Genomic DNA, 17465 nt, shown 5'->3' with positions numbered 1-17465 from the left:
TCCTAGTATTAGAATGCAATGGTACCCGGCTCAGGGGGCTTTGAAATTTTCCATTCATTTCTTATTTTCTTTTTTTTTGTGTGTTAATTTTATTTTACTATTATTTATTTGATTCCCCTCAAAGGCACCGGAACCTAGGAGTGGAGGATATTTGAGCCCAAAAAATTTTGTAAGGTGGTTGAGCCCCCCCCCCCCCAATAGTTTTTAGAAGAACAATGCAGTGCGTCCTCTGTTTCCTGCGTATGTGCTTCATTTCATCCCCGTATATAGGGGACGGCCAGCAACTTTCAGCGCTCTCTCCCCACCCAATGTTAATTTCTTCATGTCAGCGCCTCTGTTGTGAAGAACTTGTTAATAAGCTTAATCATTGTTCACTTTACCTCCTCCCACTTTTTTTCTTTTTTGTGTTGTATCATGTCCCCATCCCCAAAGGTCACACTCAACAAAAGAAGGAAGAGATGCTCTTGAGTTTACCGACAGTGCAAGCAAGGGAAAGGTTCCGCCCCCCCCCCCAAGTTATCTACACTGGTGCCTTCAGGCACCACTCTGGGAGGACGCAATTTAGGATGAATGGATGCTGGATTGATTCGGAGATAAGACTACTATTGTCACAGAACAAGTGCGTTGAGATTCTGAAGAAAAGTAAAAAAATAAAATTTCGAGCAGATGGATTTCTACTATTTAAAGAAATTTTTTGTCAAAAATTTTTTTCTGAGCCAAGTGTGAAAAACTTATCCACTCGAATTTTTGGGGGGGCCGAGCCGGCTCTTCTAAAATGTTGGGGGGGGGGGGAGCTCGGGCCCATGGGCCGGATACAAGTTTACGCCTATGTTCTACCCCCACCCCCAGTCAAATTTTGTTGTAAAGGGGCTTGAAAAATGTTTCGGCATCGGTCCTCAAGATCTGTTATGAATGGGCATTTAGAATGTGCTTTTTTCCCCAATATTTTTCAAAAAAACATTGGGGGGGGGGGCTAAAAGTTATTGGTCCTCCCGCATATACCAGACTCAAACGTGTACGAAGGAGAGGAAGAATGCATTGCACAATGGTTTTTTTCAGTAATTACTGGGAGGCTCAGTCCCCTTACAAAATGTATTGCGGAGAGGGGGGGGGGGGCTCAAATGGCCTCAGCCTCTAGGTTCTGGCACCTATTCTTTATAGAGTGTAATTTATTTCGGTTTCAATATCATTGCTTCCCAATTTTCAACCTTCCCCCTCCCCCCACCATGCATCTTTGGGCATATTTTCATGTTGGCGCCATGGCCGTCCTCCGGTCGCAGTGAACAAAAGAAGAGACACTCAGTTTTTGCCACAGGCAAAGAAGAAAGAGCCCCCTCAACACCTCAAAGAATCTTCCTCTCAGCCGTGCCTTCTGGCAGTAAGGATTGGAACCGATGGAGGGTGCAATTGGGGATTGAACGGCAGGGAAGAAATGAGATAAACGTATTGTCATGGAACAAGAAAGACAAAGACCATCCAGATTTTTTAAAAGAACTAAAATTTTGTGCAGATTGTTTCCATTAACTAATTCATAATTAGGACAACTTTTGGTTAAAAAGAAATTTTCATCATTGCAAAATGAATAAGCCATATTCATACGAATTTTTGGGGGGGCTGAGCCGCGTCTTCAAAAATGTTGGGGGGGCTCAGGCCCATGGGCCCTATAGAAGTTTACGCCTATGCATCTTGATAGAAGTTCTATCCACACACTGATGCTGTGGAAGTGCCGAAATGATGTGGTTACACAAAATAGATTATACTGCTGGCCAAGTACAGCATCATCTACTTGCACATTTTGCACTTTTTTCTTTTGCGAAAGAAACTTCCATTGCTTCAGGAGTATCCATGCAAATTTTCAAGTCATTCTGATCAGTACTTATTGTATAGTTTTGAAATCAAAACTTAAATTATAATCACCCTGTATATAGCTGATTATTTTTCATAAATCTGTTACTACTATACAGTAGAACCTTGATTAACTGGGCTTAACAGTGTGTGTGTGAAAGTATAAAAAAAACAACTATTGAATATTAAGACTGGGAGATATACAGTAGGAGATGTGCTACTTCTTATGGGAATGAAAATGTATGTGAGGTAATGTAACAACTAGTACACTAGTCTTTGTCCTTTAAGGACAGCTGGTGTCTTTATTGGATTATAGGACCACCTGCCCCTAGCATGATGGTGTCACTACTGTAGCTGCTTCTTTGTGAAGGGAAAAAGAAACCCTGTGAGATAATACACCACTACATTTAGATGTGTGATGCAATCCTTATTCATGAATTTGATAAAGATATACCGTCAGAATGTACCCCAAGGATATAAAATGTGGTAAAAATGAAACATTTTGGCTAATAATGAACCAATATGATATTTTTCAAGGAAAAAAATGATATTTAGGCCACTTTTATCTGATTTTTTTAAAAAAACCAGTTGGTTAAAACAAAGATGGTTTAAACCAAACAACCCTGTGTAAGATTAAAATTGGGGACTTGAAGATTCAAAAACGAAATTCATTAGTTGTTATTTTGTGCAAAAAATGCATATGAATAATTACTTTTATCAAAGGATTGTGTAAAAATTTGATCAGCATAGTTATGAAAATATTATAGTGACAAGCATATATGTGGAATTAAAGCTATATAGAAAAGGCAAGATATATATCTTTTCTTTGCTCAGTTTGAATTTCTGTATTCAAAGAGGTAAAGGCACCATGTCACAAAAGGAAATCTTACAGGAGAGTCATTTAAAGATTTTTTTTTTAGTATAGTAGTTCCTCTATTGAGCTCGTTTGTTTTAATATAGCTGGTATTTATTGAAAATGATTTAGTGTCCCTATACCTATGTGTAGTGTGACTAAAGCACTGCAAATTAATAGCATTTTCCCAATATTGACAAAAATGGACATAGTGCTCTTTACCTCTGGGATACAGATTTCGAATATTCAAAATAAGAAAAATTAAAAAAGGGTAAAATGTCATTTGATAATTGTAGGAAAATTAGAAAAAATTCTCTCCCAAAGAAATTTTAAATCAATAGAAGTTGATTAATGTATCCAACTATGTTTAAGACCTCATTTTAAAAGAAAATATCTGGGGTTTTTTTTTCATTTTATATGAAAGCCCCATTTTTTGTGATTCTAATTGGATTGGATTGGATTTTAAATTTTCTGGCGCAAGGACCAATTTGATCAAACTGCGCCAAAACAAATTATAAAAATAAGAAAAATCATCCTTTTGTCATGTCAAAATACTAAAACTATGCATGATAAAAAGCAACGTAAAGCATAAAACAATGACATGAATTGTAAAAATCTATAATTTATTATAAAAACCAATGGCTTTGATGAATTTAAAGATGCGAGATACATCGCTGTGGTCATTTAAAATGTCATGAAGTGAAAGATGACTTTGACCAAAAGCGGTCGTAAAATGATGACGATGATGTGAACAAGTAAAAGCATGAGCAATGGTTAATGGACTTTGACAATGTGGGCACTGTGGCTGACTCTCTCGTAATAAAAGATATGATTGTGTGAGGCGACTGTGTCCTATGCGCAACCGGGCAAGCTGAACTTCCTCCTTTCGGTTAGTTCTGCAGCTCGAACGCCAATGGCCAAGTGTGGGCTTGATGGCATGTAATTTGTTATTAATTTGATTGTTCCAATGGTCCTGCCAGCGGTGATGCATCACTTCCCGGAGGATTGAGAAGTGGTCACTGGCAGGTACCAAAAGGTTATTGTCAATGTTAGTTGTTGTTCGAGCTGCGGTGTCTGCTTTTTCGTTGCCCGGTATTCCAACATGACCTGGTACCCAGTATAATTTTACTGTGGTACCATGATGAATGAGGTAATGCAGTTCATGAAAAATGGCATGAATGAATGGATGAGTGTGAAACGTACAGGAACACAGTGCTTGTAACGCGCTGAGAGTGTCACTATAAATGATGCATCGTCGGTGGCGTTTGCGTCGTATATGACGTAGAGCCTGAAGGATTGCGTACAGTTCTGCCGAATAAATAGAGAATGTGTCTGGAAGTTTCAAAGATGTCTCCTCACAGCAGATGTAGGCACAACCGACATGCCCAGGGCTCTTAGAGCCGTCGGTATATATGGGAAAGTACCTATTGTACCTACCCCTGTGCCTAAAGAATATCTGTCGATATATGACATCTGCTGTGGTGGCTCTAGGGTATAATGATAATGAAAGAGAGACATCTGGCAGAGACTGCTCCCATGGTGCCAGTTGCCAAGCAACTGGGGCCACACGACTGATGTCTAATTCTAGTTCTTCCACAAGTGCCCTCATACGAAGACCGTAAGATGGAACACATGAAGGGCGAGCAGCAAATAGTCTATGAAATGAGGGATTAAAAATGACACGATGAAGTGGATGACCTGGTAAAGACTTCATTTTGATATAATATTTCAAAGAAAGTTGTTGGCGTCTTGATGTCAGTGATGGCTCGTTGCATTCGACATACAGGCTCTCCATTGGAGACGTCCGGAATGCTCCAGAACAAATCCGCAGGGCGAGATGGTGGACTGCGTCGAGCACACTCAGATAGCTCCGAGGTGCCGACCCGTATACAATGGAGCCGTAGTCGAGCTTCGATCTTATTAAAGCTTTATATAAGTGAAGGAGCGACTTACGGTCAGCTCCCCACGATGTAGACGAGATGACCTTCAAGAGGTTCATCGTCTTCATGCAACGAGCTCTTAATTGCGCAATTTGAGGTTTGAAAGTGAGTTTCTTGTCAAATGTGATGCCGAGGAATTTAGTATTTTCTACAATAGGTATTAGATTGTTATTGAGAAACAATTGTGGGTCATCATGTAGGTCTCGACGCCGACAAAAGTGCATAGCAACAGTCTTGTCAGCGGAGAATGAAAAGCCGTTATTATGAGCCCACTTGCTGATCTTGTTGAGAGCGGTTTGTAATTGTCTCTCGGCTGACCTCATATTCACTGATTGGTAAGATATCAACAGATCATCCACGTAGAGTGCGCCAGTGACAGACAACGGGAGTTGGTTCAACACCCCGTTGAGTCTTAAAATAAAAAGTGTTACACTTAAAATGCTACCTTGAGGTACACCTTGTTCTTGAATTTGGGGAGCTGATAACGTGCTTCCGATCCGTACCTGAAAGATGCGGCGAGCAAGAAAGTTCTTAATGAAAATGGGCAAGTTGCCCCGCAAGCCGCTATTATGGAGGTCGGAAAGAATTCCGTGCCTCCAAGTACGGTCGTAGGCCTTTTCTATGTCGAAAAATATGGCTAGCATATGCTCCCTCTTCACAAATGCTTGTCTTATTGATGTCTCAAGGCGTAACAAATTGCATGTTGTGGACCTGAACCGTCTAAAGCCGCTTTGATGTTTAGATAAAATATTGTTAACCTCAAGGTAGTGCATAAGGCGATAGTTGACCATGCGTTCCATGAGCTTACATAGACAACTGGTCAAAGCAATAGGTCTGTAACTGTTAGGTTGCAGAGGATTTTTGCCAGGCTTCGGGAATGCAAGAACAATGGCTGCTCGCCAGGTGTCAGGAAATGAGTGATTGACCCAGATCCGATTAAATAATATGAGTAAATGTGAGAGTGATTCTGGTAAGAGATGCCGAATCATGGAATAATGAATGGCATCGGGCCCTACAGCTGAGTCAGGACTTCGCTGCAAGGCCGTCGTCAGTTCATGAAGGGTGAACAATGAGTTGTATCCCTCCGGTGTAAAAGGCCGGAAGGTGTACGATGTACGTTCGGCCGATGATTTAATGGGATGAAACGATGGGGGATAATTCGCATCACTGGAGACAGTGGCGAAATGGGCGGCGATGGTATCCGCAATATCCCTCACATCGCTGATGATAGTGCCATTGGTGTTTAAAATGGTGATTGGATGAGACTGATAATGACCATTGATTTTTCGGATCCGGTCCCAAATGACTTTCGATGAAGTAGATGAATTGATTCCCGTGGTAAACTTTTGCCAGGACTCGCGTTGAGCCTGGCGCCTGGTTCTTCTCGCTATCGCCTTTGCTTTTAAAAACGCCAACTTGTTGTCATGGGTAGGATACCGCCGGAACCTACTCCACGCTTTCTTTTGTGCTTTAATCGTAAGATTACATTCGTGGTTCCACCAAGGTTTAGGAAATTTAGGAAGTTTCGAGGAGACTTTGGGTATTGTTTCATTTGCTGCAGAGATGATACAACTGGTCACAAGGTCGACACAGTGGTCGACGTCGGGTTGCGAAACCATATCCTCCGTGATTTCTGCCTTGACCGTGAAGTCTGCCCATCGGGCGGCCACAAGCTTCCACCGAGGAGGACCCTCAGGTATGCTATGGCTTCGATCAAGGCACTTAACCACCAGAGGAAAATGATTGCTCCCGTGGAGGTCCGGATCAACCGACCAGGACCAGTTGGGCAAGAGTGAGGGTGAACATAAGGATAGATCTATTGCAGTGAAACTATTGTTTGGGGCATGAAAATGAGTGAAACTGCCATTATTCATGATGGCGAGGTCCATGTCTTCTAACAGCCGTTCAACCATTTCGCCACGTGGGGTGTTGCTGTTAGAACCCCATAACAGGTTATGTGCATTGAAGTCTCCAAGAAGAAAAAATGGTGGAGGTAATTGATCAATCAGATCTTCTAGATCTCTCTGTAAGATGGTGTCATTTGGTGGCAAATAAATAGAACAGATGGTAATTCTTAGGCCTGTAGAGATTTCCACCGCGATGGCTTGCAGGTTCGTGCGCAGCGTTAGAACGCGCGACGACACATGATGTGGAACCAGCAGAGCAACACCGCGGCAGGCTCTACTCCCGTCATCGTAGTCAATACGGAACAGGGAATGTCGCCTGATGTTCCATGTCTCCGAGGGCTTCGTGAAAGTTTCCTGGAGTGCCACGCAAACAGGATGATAACGATTGATCAAATCCTTGAGATCTTCGTAATTGGATCTAAGACCACGAATGTTCCATTGAATTATGTTGGCCATAAATTTAAATTTCAAATAGAAGTAGACGGTTCAAGGTCCTTAAATTTATTCCGGTCAATCTTGCGGCGGGTAGTACCGGATTCTGTAGTATTGTCAAGATCCATGTCACCAATCGATGTCTCATCGATAAGTGACAAATTTTTAACGGTGGGATGTGTCAAAGCTCTCTGTATGGCTTTTTTGGAATACCCCGTCTTGAAAGGTTTCTTTTTTGTTTTATTTCCAGAACTAATTTTCGGTTTGGTACCAGTAGATATTTTGAATGTGTTTGCTGTTGCTTTTCCCGCTTCTTCTTCGGAGGTAGTGGACTCCCTCCGGAATCCAGCGGAGCAACAGCAGCCACAACTATTGCATGGTTGATTGGATGAAGTTTGAGTGGATGTGTTAGCAATTGGTTCGGTCTGAGTTGTAATAGAAACTTTTGTTACACTGTTAATCTTGTTAGTAGTCGGTGATTGTGAAGTCGTATTGGCGTACGATTTACCAACTATTGGAGCTTGGTTAGATGTTATGCGACGATGTGCTTCGATATACGAGATGTTATTAAGGACCTTGATCTTCTGGATCTCTTTTTCTTCATTCCATTTCGGACACTTCCTGTCAAATGCGGGGTGAATGCCACCGCAATTGACGCACTTGAATGATGTTGAAGTGCAGTTGTCCGAAATGTGGTCCTTCTCACCGCATTTCGCGCAGGTGGGTTGACTTCGGCACGCCGTTCGTGAGTGACCGAATTTCTGGCAGTTGAAACATCTTACGGGGTTAGGTATGTATGGGCGGATTTTGAGACTATAATAGCCTATCTTAATATCTTTCGGCAATGTCGGTGATGAGAATGTCAGAATTATGTTACGTGATGGAGCTGGATTGCCATCTTTGCGGCTCATGATATGTTTGGCAGATGTTACGCCTTGAGACGCCAGCTCCTCTGTTAGTAGTTCTTCATCCATATTAATCAAGTTAGTATCTGAAATCACACCACGTGAATAATTCAACGTGGGATGGATTTTGACTATTATTGGAATGTCTCCGAGAGATGTGAGCTTTTGAACGAGTTCGGATTGTTTAGGTGTGTTAGTTTCAATGAGAAGGTCTCCTGAACGAAGAGCCTTCACTGATTTTAATGTGCCTATTGCGCCATAGAGAGCTTTGTCTATTATGAATGGTGACACTTTGGCCAGTGGTTTATCAGTGTCAGTACAATGCAGGAAGAAAAATGAAACAGTAGGAGCAGGATCAGTGACAATAGTTTCGCTCATAGCAGTTCTTTGACGTTTTGGTGCATTTTGATTTTTCCCCATTTTGGAGATAATGTGTTCGGCCCCTACCGACCATGCCCACCATGGAGCCCTACAAGGGGACGCGCACACGTAACCGATGAAGGTTAGTAGCAACGCCAGGTTAGGTAGGAGCTATACACCACCGAAGCAGGCGAGCAGACGCGTTCAAGATCCAAGATCGCCGTGAAGCAGCACCAACAAACCTCAACGACGTCCGGCAGGCCCGGCCCCTCTACCTGCCCAGTAGTGTAACCCCTTTAGCCAACGAGGCGACCAGCCGATTGACCCAGACGGGGCTAATCCAGGCCTCCTGTTTCGGCTGAATCCGAGGCCAAAGCTAGCGCATCAGGCTAACCAGGATCCCCATCTCCAGCCTTACGGGTCTCCACGCACGGCAAACACGCAGGTAGACAGCGTCCCGGATGGAGCATACGCTAGAAGCAATGCCCCATCAGGGAGGACCCCTCCCCGCCTGAGTGGGGCCCACAACGAGGGGTTGGACACAAAAGACAAAAACATGTACAGGACAAAACGAGACGCAAGACATGTACTGCAAGATGTGTAGAAATAAACGTGTAATTTGGGCTATTGAAGGTGAAGTATATGAGCACAAAAAGCGATGACAATGACGTGTGATAGATTTGGCGTTACCCAGAGTGCACCACGAGGAGGCCTATCACATTACACCCCTTTTGTGATTCTAAACCAGGCCTTGTTTTGTTTATGTGATGCTTAGAACCTAAGTTACATTCACTTTCTAGTTGCGTTTTCACATCAAGTAATCTGTGAATGCAAATTTTTAAGGTGTTTCATGAAGAATGAATGTTATTTCTGACATTTTACTTCAGTTTGAAACATGATTTCTAAAAATCTGCTGCCTGTATCATTGCAAAATTTTATTATATATTGCCATTTATTGTTAAGGGTCATAAACCAAAATCTAAGGTGTATTAAATGTATTTGTCTAATTGCAGTGTTTCACACACACAATATGTTAAATGACATTTTAAAAAATTCCCCACGTACATCAATTTAGTGAAATAGCACTTTTGCCAAAATTTGGGATTCTGGTCGGAGTGAAAATATTGTGTAGTTGAAGTTATATGGAGTATAAATGAAATATTTTAACATTAAAAAAGTATAGAGAACGTTGTATAAATGAGAAATCATTATAACATGGTTCATACTCTGAAAGTGAAGAGGCAAAATTAACTTTTCCAGGCAAAATTGGAAAATTCAAGGACATTCATATCATGGTTGATAGAAATCAGGCTTTCAAAAAATGAAATTAATTGGATTTTTTTATTTATATCCCAAATTTACTCATTTTAATTTCAAGTTTGAAATGCTAATTTATTAAAAATAAATAATTTTTGAAAATTATACTTCTAATTTCAGCTTGCAGTCTATTAAGTTCTAAAGGTCTTGCTTTAAAATAAAAAAATCATAGTTTTATCAGAGGACATTTCAGCAGAAATCATTTTGTTTGAAACACTATTAAAATGTGCTTTCGATAAAAAATCAGAAAGCACATGTGTAGAGTAGCCATATAACCCATATTTTCATGTAAATTTTGGCCACCCCAAATTTTTCATAAAAATGTATCGTTATTTTCAGAACTTGCAACAGTCATCTAAATTTTATTCTTACTGAAAGTAATTAAAATTATTTTTTTAACACTATAAATTATATAATAAAGTTTTTCCCTCACAGAATTCATTTAAATATATACTGCTTCAATGCGACAGTGCTTTATGCAACAGACATTTATGAATAATTAATTAATTAGTTTAAAATATTTTTTAAGCAATATCTTAAGCGCAGTGCTTTGCAACCAGATTTTACACAACTTTTTGAGCACAGAAATACCTCGAGTATGCATGACCATTATGTCCTGTTTTGAAAATTGTCTCATAACTCATCATTGTTGCTCTACTCATCTTCGCCCAAGAAGAAAATGGTTTGGTTGTGGGGGTGGGATTTAGTTGAGAGGAAAACCGAATTTTATGAAAGAAATTGACACACAAAAAAAAATAAATATTCAAGCACTTATAAGCACTTGAAAATGTCTTATTTTTTTAAAGGACTGCAATGATTTTTCAAGGACTTTTAAAAGTCTTGAAAATGAACTTTTTTTTCAAGGACTGTATGAACCCAGTATAAATTAGAGTCATATAAACAGGGTTCCACTATAAATAACTGATTTCCTGAATTCTCGGGAAATACAATTTCTTATTTCCCAAAAGCTCCAACATGTCGGGAATTCAAAAACCCTAAATAAAGGTATCCCTTTCTAATTTTGAATTGTATACACACCTTTTCATCTCCTTGAAAAATTCAGACTCCCTAAAAAATTCTCTATTGCCAGCCGATCATATATATCATTAAACATTTTTCATTCAATAATACAAAAATACTGTGTGTGTGTAACTGTTATAATATAGTAATGTGGCATGTTATTCAGGGTTGCACGGTATTTATCGCTGATGGTTTTTACTGTCTTGGTAAAAACATATTTTCCTGCGGTTTTTACCATCCAGAGAAAAACTCCTGGTTTTTACCACCTTCAGGGAAAAAAATTAGTTTCTATCATTATTTTTAAAAAAAATTTATGTTTTTATATTAATATAAAATTATATATTTTTTTCCCTTAAAAAATGCACAATTCTGATACAATGTTTTGCAGATACATAACACTAAAATTATTATTAAAGTTTTGGGCAGGAAACACAGGATAAATTGTCAGAAATTGTCTAAAACTGTCCAAAACCTCCAAGTTTCAAAATGTTACGTGGAAACATAGATTTTTTCCACAATACTATATATAATTTTTTTATAGCATATAAAAAAAAGTACTAGCAGAATACAAACCTAACTAAATCAAAAAAAGGGTGCCATTTGATATAGTAAAACCTCGATATGTCGTCACCTCAAGTTATCGAAATTATGACGGCTTAAGCGGAGTGACGACTTAAGAGGAGTTCCAACAGTTTTAATGTGCGATGTTATGAAAATCGAATAAATTTAAAGTAATATGACATTTATTAAAGTATGAATCAAAACAACAATATTAATAAAATTTATAGATTGTGAAAGAAAAAATATAATAGCAATTTTTTACCTTTTTTTATCTCTTATTACTTAAATTATTGTCGTAAAATGTACTGTACACTTTGATTTATATTAGTAATTTTTAATTTAGACTAACAGAGCAACTGTTAGTCTAAAGCTATAAGTAGCTTTTCTTCATAATTGCACATTAATTTTACATAGACATCAAATTTAATTTTGGTGTTTTAATTCTTCGTCAGTAGTTCATGATACAACTACAAAGAATCTCGAACACTTTTGACTTGGTGGAGGGAGGGGCCCTGGGCAGGAAAAAGTAAACAGAAGACCTCAACTTGGGAAAGAATGTCTCTAATTTTTTTCAACAAAGATATTTTGTTTAAATTTCAAGCCCTATATTAGTAGAGCCCATGCTTTCTATGATTATTTATTATCCGTGCCCGTTGCACTTTGACTTGATTAATTTGATTCTTTGATTTACATAATTTTTGATTTCCTTGCACTATGTGTAATCTTTGACGTATCAATAAATTTTGGTTTTGCTGGTACGTTGCTTCTTGCGACAGAGCTTGGGTGTCTTGCGGTGTGTACAGTTTCTCCAATGGAGCCCAGGCAGAAATGAGATCTAGCTTGAACAGTCCCCAATGTTCCAAAAACCTTATTCGGCAAATGAACTTCCCCAGCGTAAGTTTCGTTACTTAAACTGTTCCGTTTGGGTATATAGCATTTTATGGTGACTTTTAAGCATGTCACAATGCTGTTAACAAGCTCTTTTTTTAATGGGAGCCATAAAAATAGTCTGTTGCTCTTTCTCAAACTTTTTCATAGTGACGACTTAACCGAAATTAGCTACGAGTAAACGAGGGTTTAATAGCATTGTGGTCTATGAGAACTGGAAGGGTGTGAAGAAAAATGACGATTTAACCGGAATGACGACTTATCAGGGTGATGACTTAACAAGGTTTTACTGTATATAAATAGCTTGTATTTAACTAAATAAATACAAGCTATATATACAATGCTATCACATGATGGCCAGCAGTCAGAAAAACACTGGAAGAATAAGGCTTATCAAAAGACTGTCTTAAACACACTATTTTTGATTTTTGTGTCCAGCAAGTGCTGCATCAATTGAAAGAATATTTCAAATTTATAGCGATACACACTAAACTTAGAAATCCTCTTGGCACAGATAGGGCAGCTTAATAAGTTATGTGCTATCGAATGTTGAGAAGTTGAGATTGATTATTAGTGTTCAATTATTACATAAGTTTAATTTCATTCTGTAGTCATATCTATTGCATTTTTCTAATTTTCATGTAACATTTTTATTACATTTTTGTATCTTTCATGTTTCAATAAATCTAATTAATCTCAAGACAGTTCAGTTTTAAAGTGTGATCCCATAGCTTGATAACCTAAGAGAGAGAGATACAACCCTTTACATATACTGTTTTGAATTTAAAAATTTTAATTTATTTAATGTAATTTATATAATATAAAGTTTATTATTTGATTATAGAAGTTACTTCATCAAATATTAAAGTTTTTCACTTTAGGTTATAAAGAGGTTTTGGACAGAAGGGTTTCAACATACTGTCCTAAAACTTGCCAATCCTTTTAAAAGTATAATATGCACATTTGATCTTATTGTTATAAATTTTCTTGCCATAAAGCAGGGCTTGACAAATCCTAGGTGCCAAGTTGCCATGGTGACTAGAAAATCTACATTGGCACTTGAAATTTTCTTTATGTAATTGTTCAATTGAAGTTTATGAATGACACAAAATTCTCTGATTTCATGACAGTGTGCCTTTTAGCACAGGAAGGGGATATATATATTTGTAAAAGTCTGGAAAAAACATTATTTAGGACCATTTCTCTTGAGCAAAAAATTATGCTTGGCTCCTAACCAATTTGGCTAATGCATAAATATATATTTCTTAATTTGTCAAGCCCCCTACCATAAAGATAGTCTTGTATTGTTATCATATGCAGATGGATTAAAAAAGAAAAGTATACACACTATAAATTCTAGTCAAAGTATCTGTTTATAAATAGCAGAGGCAGATTTGACTTTGTCGCCTGCTGGCTATTAGAATTTTGCTGCCATTCTCCTGTTTCAATTTGATGTTTTTGACCACAAATTACTTAAATTCACCACCCTGCACTACAGACCGCTTAGGCCTCTATCTCTATACTAAAAGTAATATACAGCGGAAAAAGCTTGATATAGCAATACTCTATGGACGAAGAAAAAATATTGCTGTAGAGGAATTTATCATTATATCGAGTATCATTGTAGTGAGGTTTCACTGTATAATAATCTTATATAACGATCTTCTCTATACTGGTATTACTCTCTCTGGTCCTGATTCATAATGTTAATATACTCTATTTATAATGATGGCTCCCTAATAACGATACATTTCTCTGGTCCCTTTGATTATCATTATATGGGATTTTCACTGTAGTATGTAAGTTATAAATTGTACAAAATTCAAATTATTATAATTTATACATACAAAGAGGGGGCAAAGAAAAAAAATAGGTTTTTACATAAACCTAATTCAAAGTGTGCTGCTGATGAAGATCTAAACATTGCTCGTGTTACAACAGTTTGTTTCTATAATTCTTATTTTTCCTTTAATTCAGGCTTAAATTTATTTGAATTTTTATGATAATTATTATTTAAACAATTATTAATCATTAGTTTACAAAAAACTGTTACTCTGCATATTGATTATAATTACTAAGAGGCCAATTGTATGTACAAGGTTTTTACCATTTTTACCATAATTTTTACCGGTAAAAACCCAACCCTGATGTTGTTAGCAGTAAAATTCAGGTAAGTCCAGAGACGCAAACATAAAGAAAACATTCAGAGAGGCTCAGCTCCCACACAAAATTTATTGGTAGTGGTGGACTTAAGTAGCCTCAACACCCAGATTGTGGTGCCTATGAGTAAGTCATAACACATGAAGAAATGGTAATACAGTGAAACCTATACATCTCCACATGCAGATAATTTGACTGCCCTGGTAACTCGACATCTATTATTCCCATGGTTGGCACAATACTAAATTTGATGGGGAGAAACCCTTTCAACTCGACACATAATGACTAAATCCCGCTCAAGTCAACTACGATTTGCACTGTATTATCAGAACTCATTTTCACAAATTGGTCATTCATTGATCAGTTCAAAATTTTTTATGACATTGCTCAATTGCATTTCAATAATTCTGTTCCTTTTTTTTAAACGTTTACTTGTCAATTGATATGTCTGAGATTCTTCCTCACATCTTTGGCTTTAATGTTACTTCCCTTATTTCTTGCTGTTTGGAATCAGAAGGGTGTGGTAGCTCAGGTTGATAAGATTAAAAGTACAAAGGATGTTTAGAGATGTCCAGAGTTTAATACCCAATTCGTCTTTGTCAGAAACTTACCCGATGCAAGAATATAACAGAAACAGCGACATGACCACAGAAAATGATTGGTACCACAGGTGATTCCACACAGAGGGGTTAGCACACTAACCTCTATGTGAGTATAAAAAGGCAAAAAAATGTTTAACACTGCCATTTGGAATCAGCAATAAAATTTAGGTAAATAATTAGTCCTCGTGTGCAGAAAATGACCATGGCGCAACAAAACTGATCAAAATGGAATTAGAAAACTAGACCAGTGGACTATGAAATCCAGACACATGTGAATGATTTCTGATATTTTTTGAGTGAGAGATGGTTGAGTAAGTTAGATCAAAATGTTTTGGATGAAAGGAGGAAATTTTTACTTGTTTTGAACAACTGCACTGCTGATTCACAAATAAAAAATCTTTTGTCAATTAAAACATAAATTTTCCACCTAATTCGGGATTATTCCCAATACGAAAACCAAAAACTTTTCATAGAAAATTGCAGACCAAAACATTTTATAAATTTTCAGATGATGTAATATACAATTTTTCAATTGTATATACATGTATATCATACATATAAACTGTTTTTAAAAATTAATAGAAAGTAAGATGAAATAAAATCTTATCTTGACACCCGCTTATGGGGCCATTCAAGTATTACATAAGCAGATTTTCAGCCATTTTTGACCCCCTCCCCCTTTGTCAGCAAAACACTGACCCTGTCAGCAAAATTTCATCAGCAGCTTAGAATGTTTCATATCTTTAAAAAGGGGTGGTTGATGACGTAAGCAACCTTCAAACCCCCCTTGTCATAAAAAGTCAGCAAATCCGAAACTCCCCCCCCCCCCCGATGCTGACATAATACTTGAATGACCCCTAAGTAGACATGTTTCGCAATTTTCTTAGGGTGTCGAGTTATCTAGGTTCCACTATACTGGTATATAATCAGGGCTTGAAAAATTCTATGCACCAGGTCACCATGGCAACTAAAAAATTGATGTTGGCACCTAATATTTTTTTTGCGTAGTTACTAAATGGGAGTCTGAGAACAGCACAAAATATTTGGAATTTATACCCGCATATTTGCACAAGACCACAACTAGATGTTTGGTCAGCTGAGCAAGCACACATTTTGGCACCACCTTGTAATGCTAATTTACCAGATTTTCCCCGCGAGCAGCTTTTATGCATCGCATGCAGCGTGATTAGTAAAAAAAATCTGAAATTCGGGTTTTTCAACCAATTAGCATTTTCATGCTGAACGCTGGTGCAGAGAAACTGCTCTTAGGAAAACACGGCTTTAGAGTCATTAAAGGGTGAAATTTGCACTCCCCTCTGCATCAGACCCACCTGCTCCACCCTAGTTGCGGCTCTGTATCTGCCAACACGAAAGAGGGCCACTATGCCCTGAAAAAATAAAACAAAAGTATCATTTTGAACCTGTTTTTCTCAGGTATAAAAACTTTTTCTGGCACCTAGATTTTTTATTTGTGATTTGTCAAGCCCTGCTTATATATAGTAAGTTAATTTATTGTGGTTCATCAGTGCATGTGTGTGTCACATACTGAAGCCCTGAGACATAGCCTCGTACCCCATATGTTGGACACTTTAAATAGCACAAATTTTAATGAATAGGTGTCCAACTTTCAGGCAGTGCGGGATTAACGCATGGGCCCCGGGGGCCTCAAGAGAAGAGGGACCTCACAAAAATGAGACCCGGTTGAAATTTTCTAGGATTTACCACGTAGGGCCTCCAAAAAACCACTTGTCCCGGGGGCCCATGATACTCTTAAGACGGCCCTGCTTTCAGGTTTTACTTCAATTACTGCACTGAGAAATTTAATTTCGCGCCAAAATACACTATCCGAATACAAAACGGCTAAAAGTCTAAGATGCCGGAAATAACCACACGAAATACAATCTTTTTTTTTCATCGCAATGGAATGACAAAATACAATGATGTGAAATCGATTTAATAGTTAATTTCGCAGGTTTATTTAAAATGTAAATTTTTTTTATTGGGTACACGATCCAATTAACAGAATCTTTCAACTAAACCTACCGTAAACCGTAGTTTTCCGGCTCACCCATGTCTATTTATGTATGCAGTTGAATGTCCTCCAGATAAATGTCAAAATTCTGGTAAAAATGAATACGCGAAGCAAAAATTACGGCTCCAGCATAATTAGTTTTGGTCTAACGGGTCTAACTATATAAATTTATATACGATAGAACCGACTGGACTAGAGAGTTGCCAGATCAATGATTTTCTTCAAGAAAAACCCAAACACTCGGACATGTGCTGCCATCTATGAATTCAACTATAAATTAAAATTATGGTCATTGCTTTCCCCATATTTCCTTTTGGATCAAAAGTGCACGCGGAGGAAGTGGGAGGGGGGGGGGCAGGGCCGTCTTAAGAGCATCAGGGCATCAGGAGCCCCCGGGCCAACTGATTTTTCGGAGGCCCTACCAAGGAAACTCTCGACAATTTCAACCAGTTATAACTTTCGTGAGCCCCTTCTTCTCTTGAGGCCCCCGAGCCTTGCCCGGGTGGGCCCATGCGTTAAGACGGCACTGGGAGGGGGAGGCATAGGGAGGCCATGCTCTCCCTCTCCAAGGTCATCAAAAATTTCAAATATTTCTGCAGAAAAAAAAATTAAAACAAAATCACGTCAATTCAAACAATTTCTG

At 38.2% G+C, this 17465-nt stretch overlaps 1 protein-coding gene across 2 annotated transcripts in view; it reads right to left on the bottom strand.

Moving 5' to 3' along the window:
• LOC149067641 (uncharacterized) overlaps positions 1-17032 on the bottom strand; it is an 84049-nt gene extending 67017 nt beyond the window's left edge. Inside the window, exon 1 of one of the 2 annotated variants that reach the window (XM_089252489.1) lies at positions 16834-17032. In XM_089252489.1, coding sequence (XP_089108615.1) covers positions 16834-16862 — 29 coding nt within the window. In that variant the 5' untranslated portion in view covers positions 16863-17032. The remainder of the gene's footprint in view (positions 1-16833) is intronic. The other variant, XM_089252488.1, reaches the window with a different exon arrangement.
• Between the last annotated feature and the right edge of the window lie 433 nt (positions 17033-17465).

The sequence above is a fragment of the Pholcus phalangioides genome, unplaced genomic scaffold (assembly GCF_987345545.1).
Source record: "Pholcus phalangioides strain wild (caught in Gottingen) unplaced genomic scaffold, Ppha-v1.0 ptg000029l_1, whole genome shotgun sequence".
Lineage (NCBI taxonomy): Eukaryota > Metazoa > Arthropoda > Arachnida > Araneae > Pholcidae > Pholcus > Pholcus phalangioides.
Note: the sequence above shows the minus strand (reverse complement) of the source record. Positions and strands in the feature narration are given on the sequence as shown.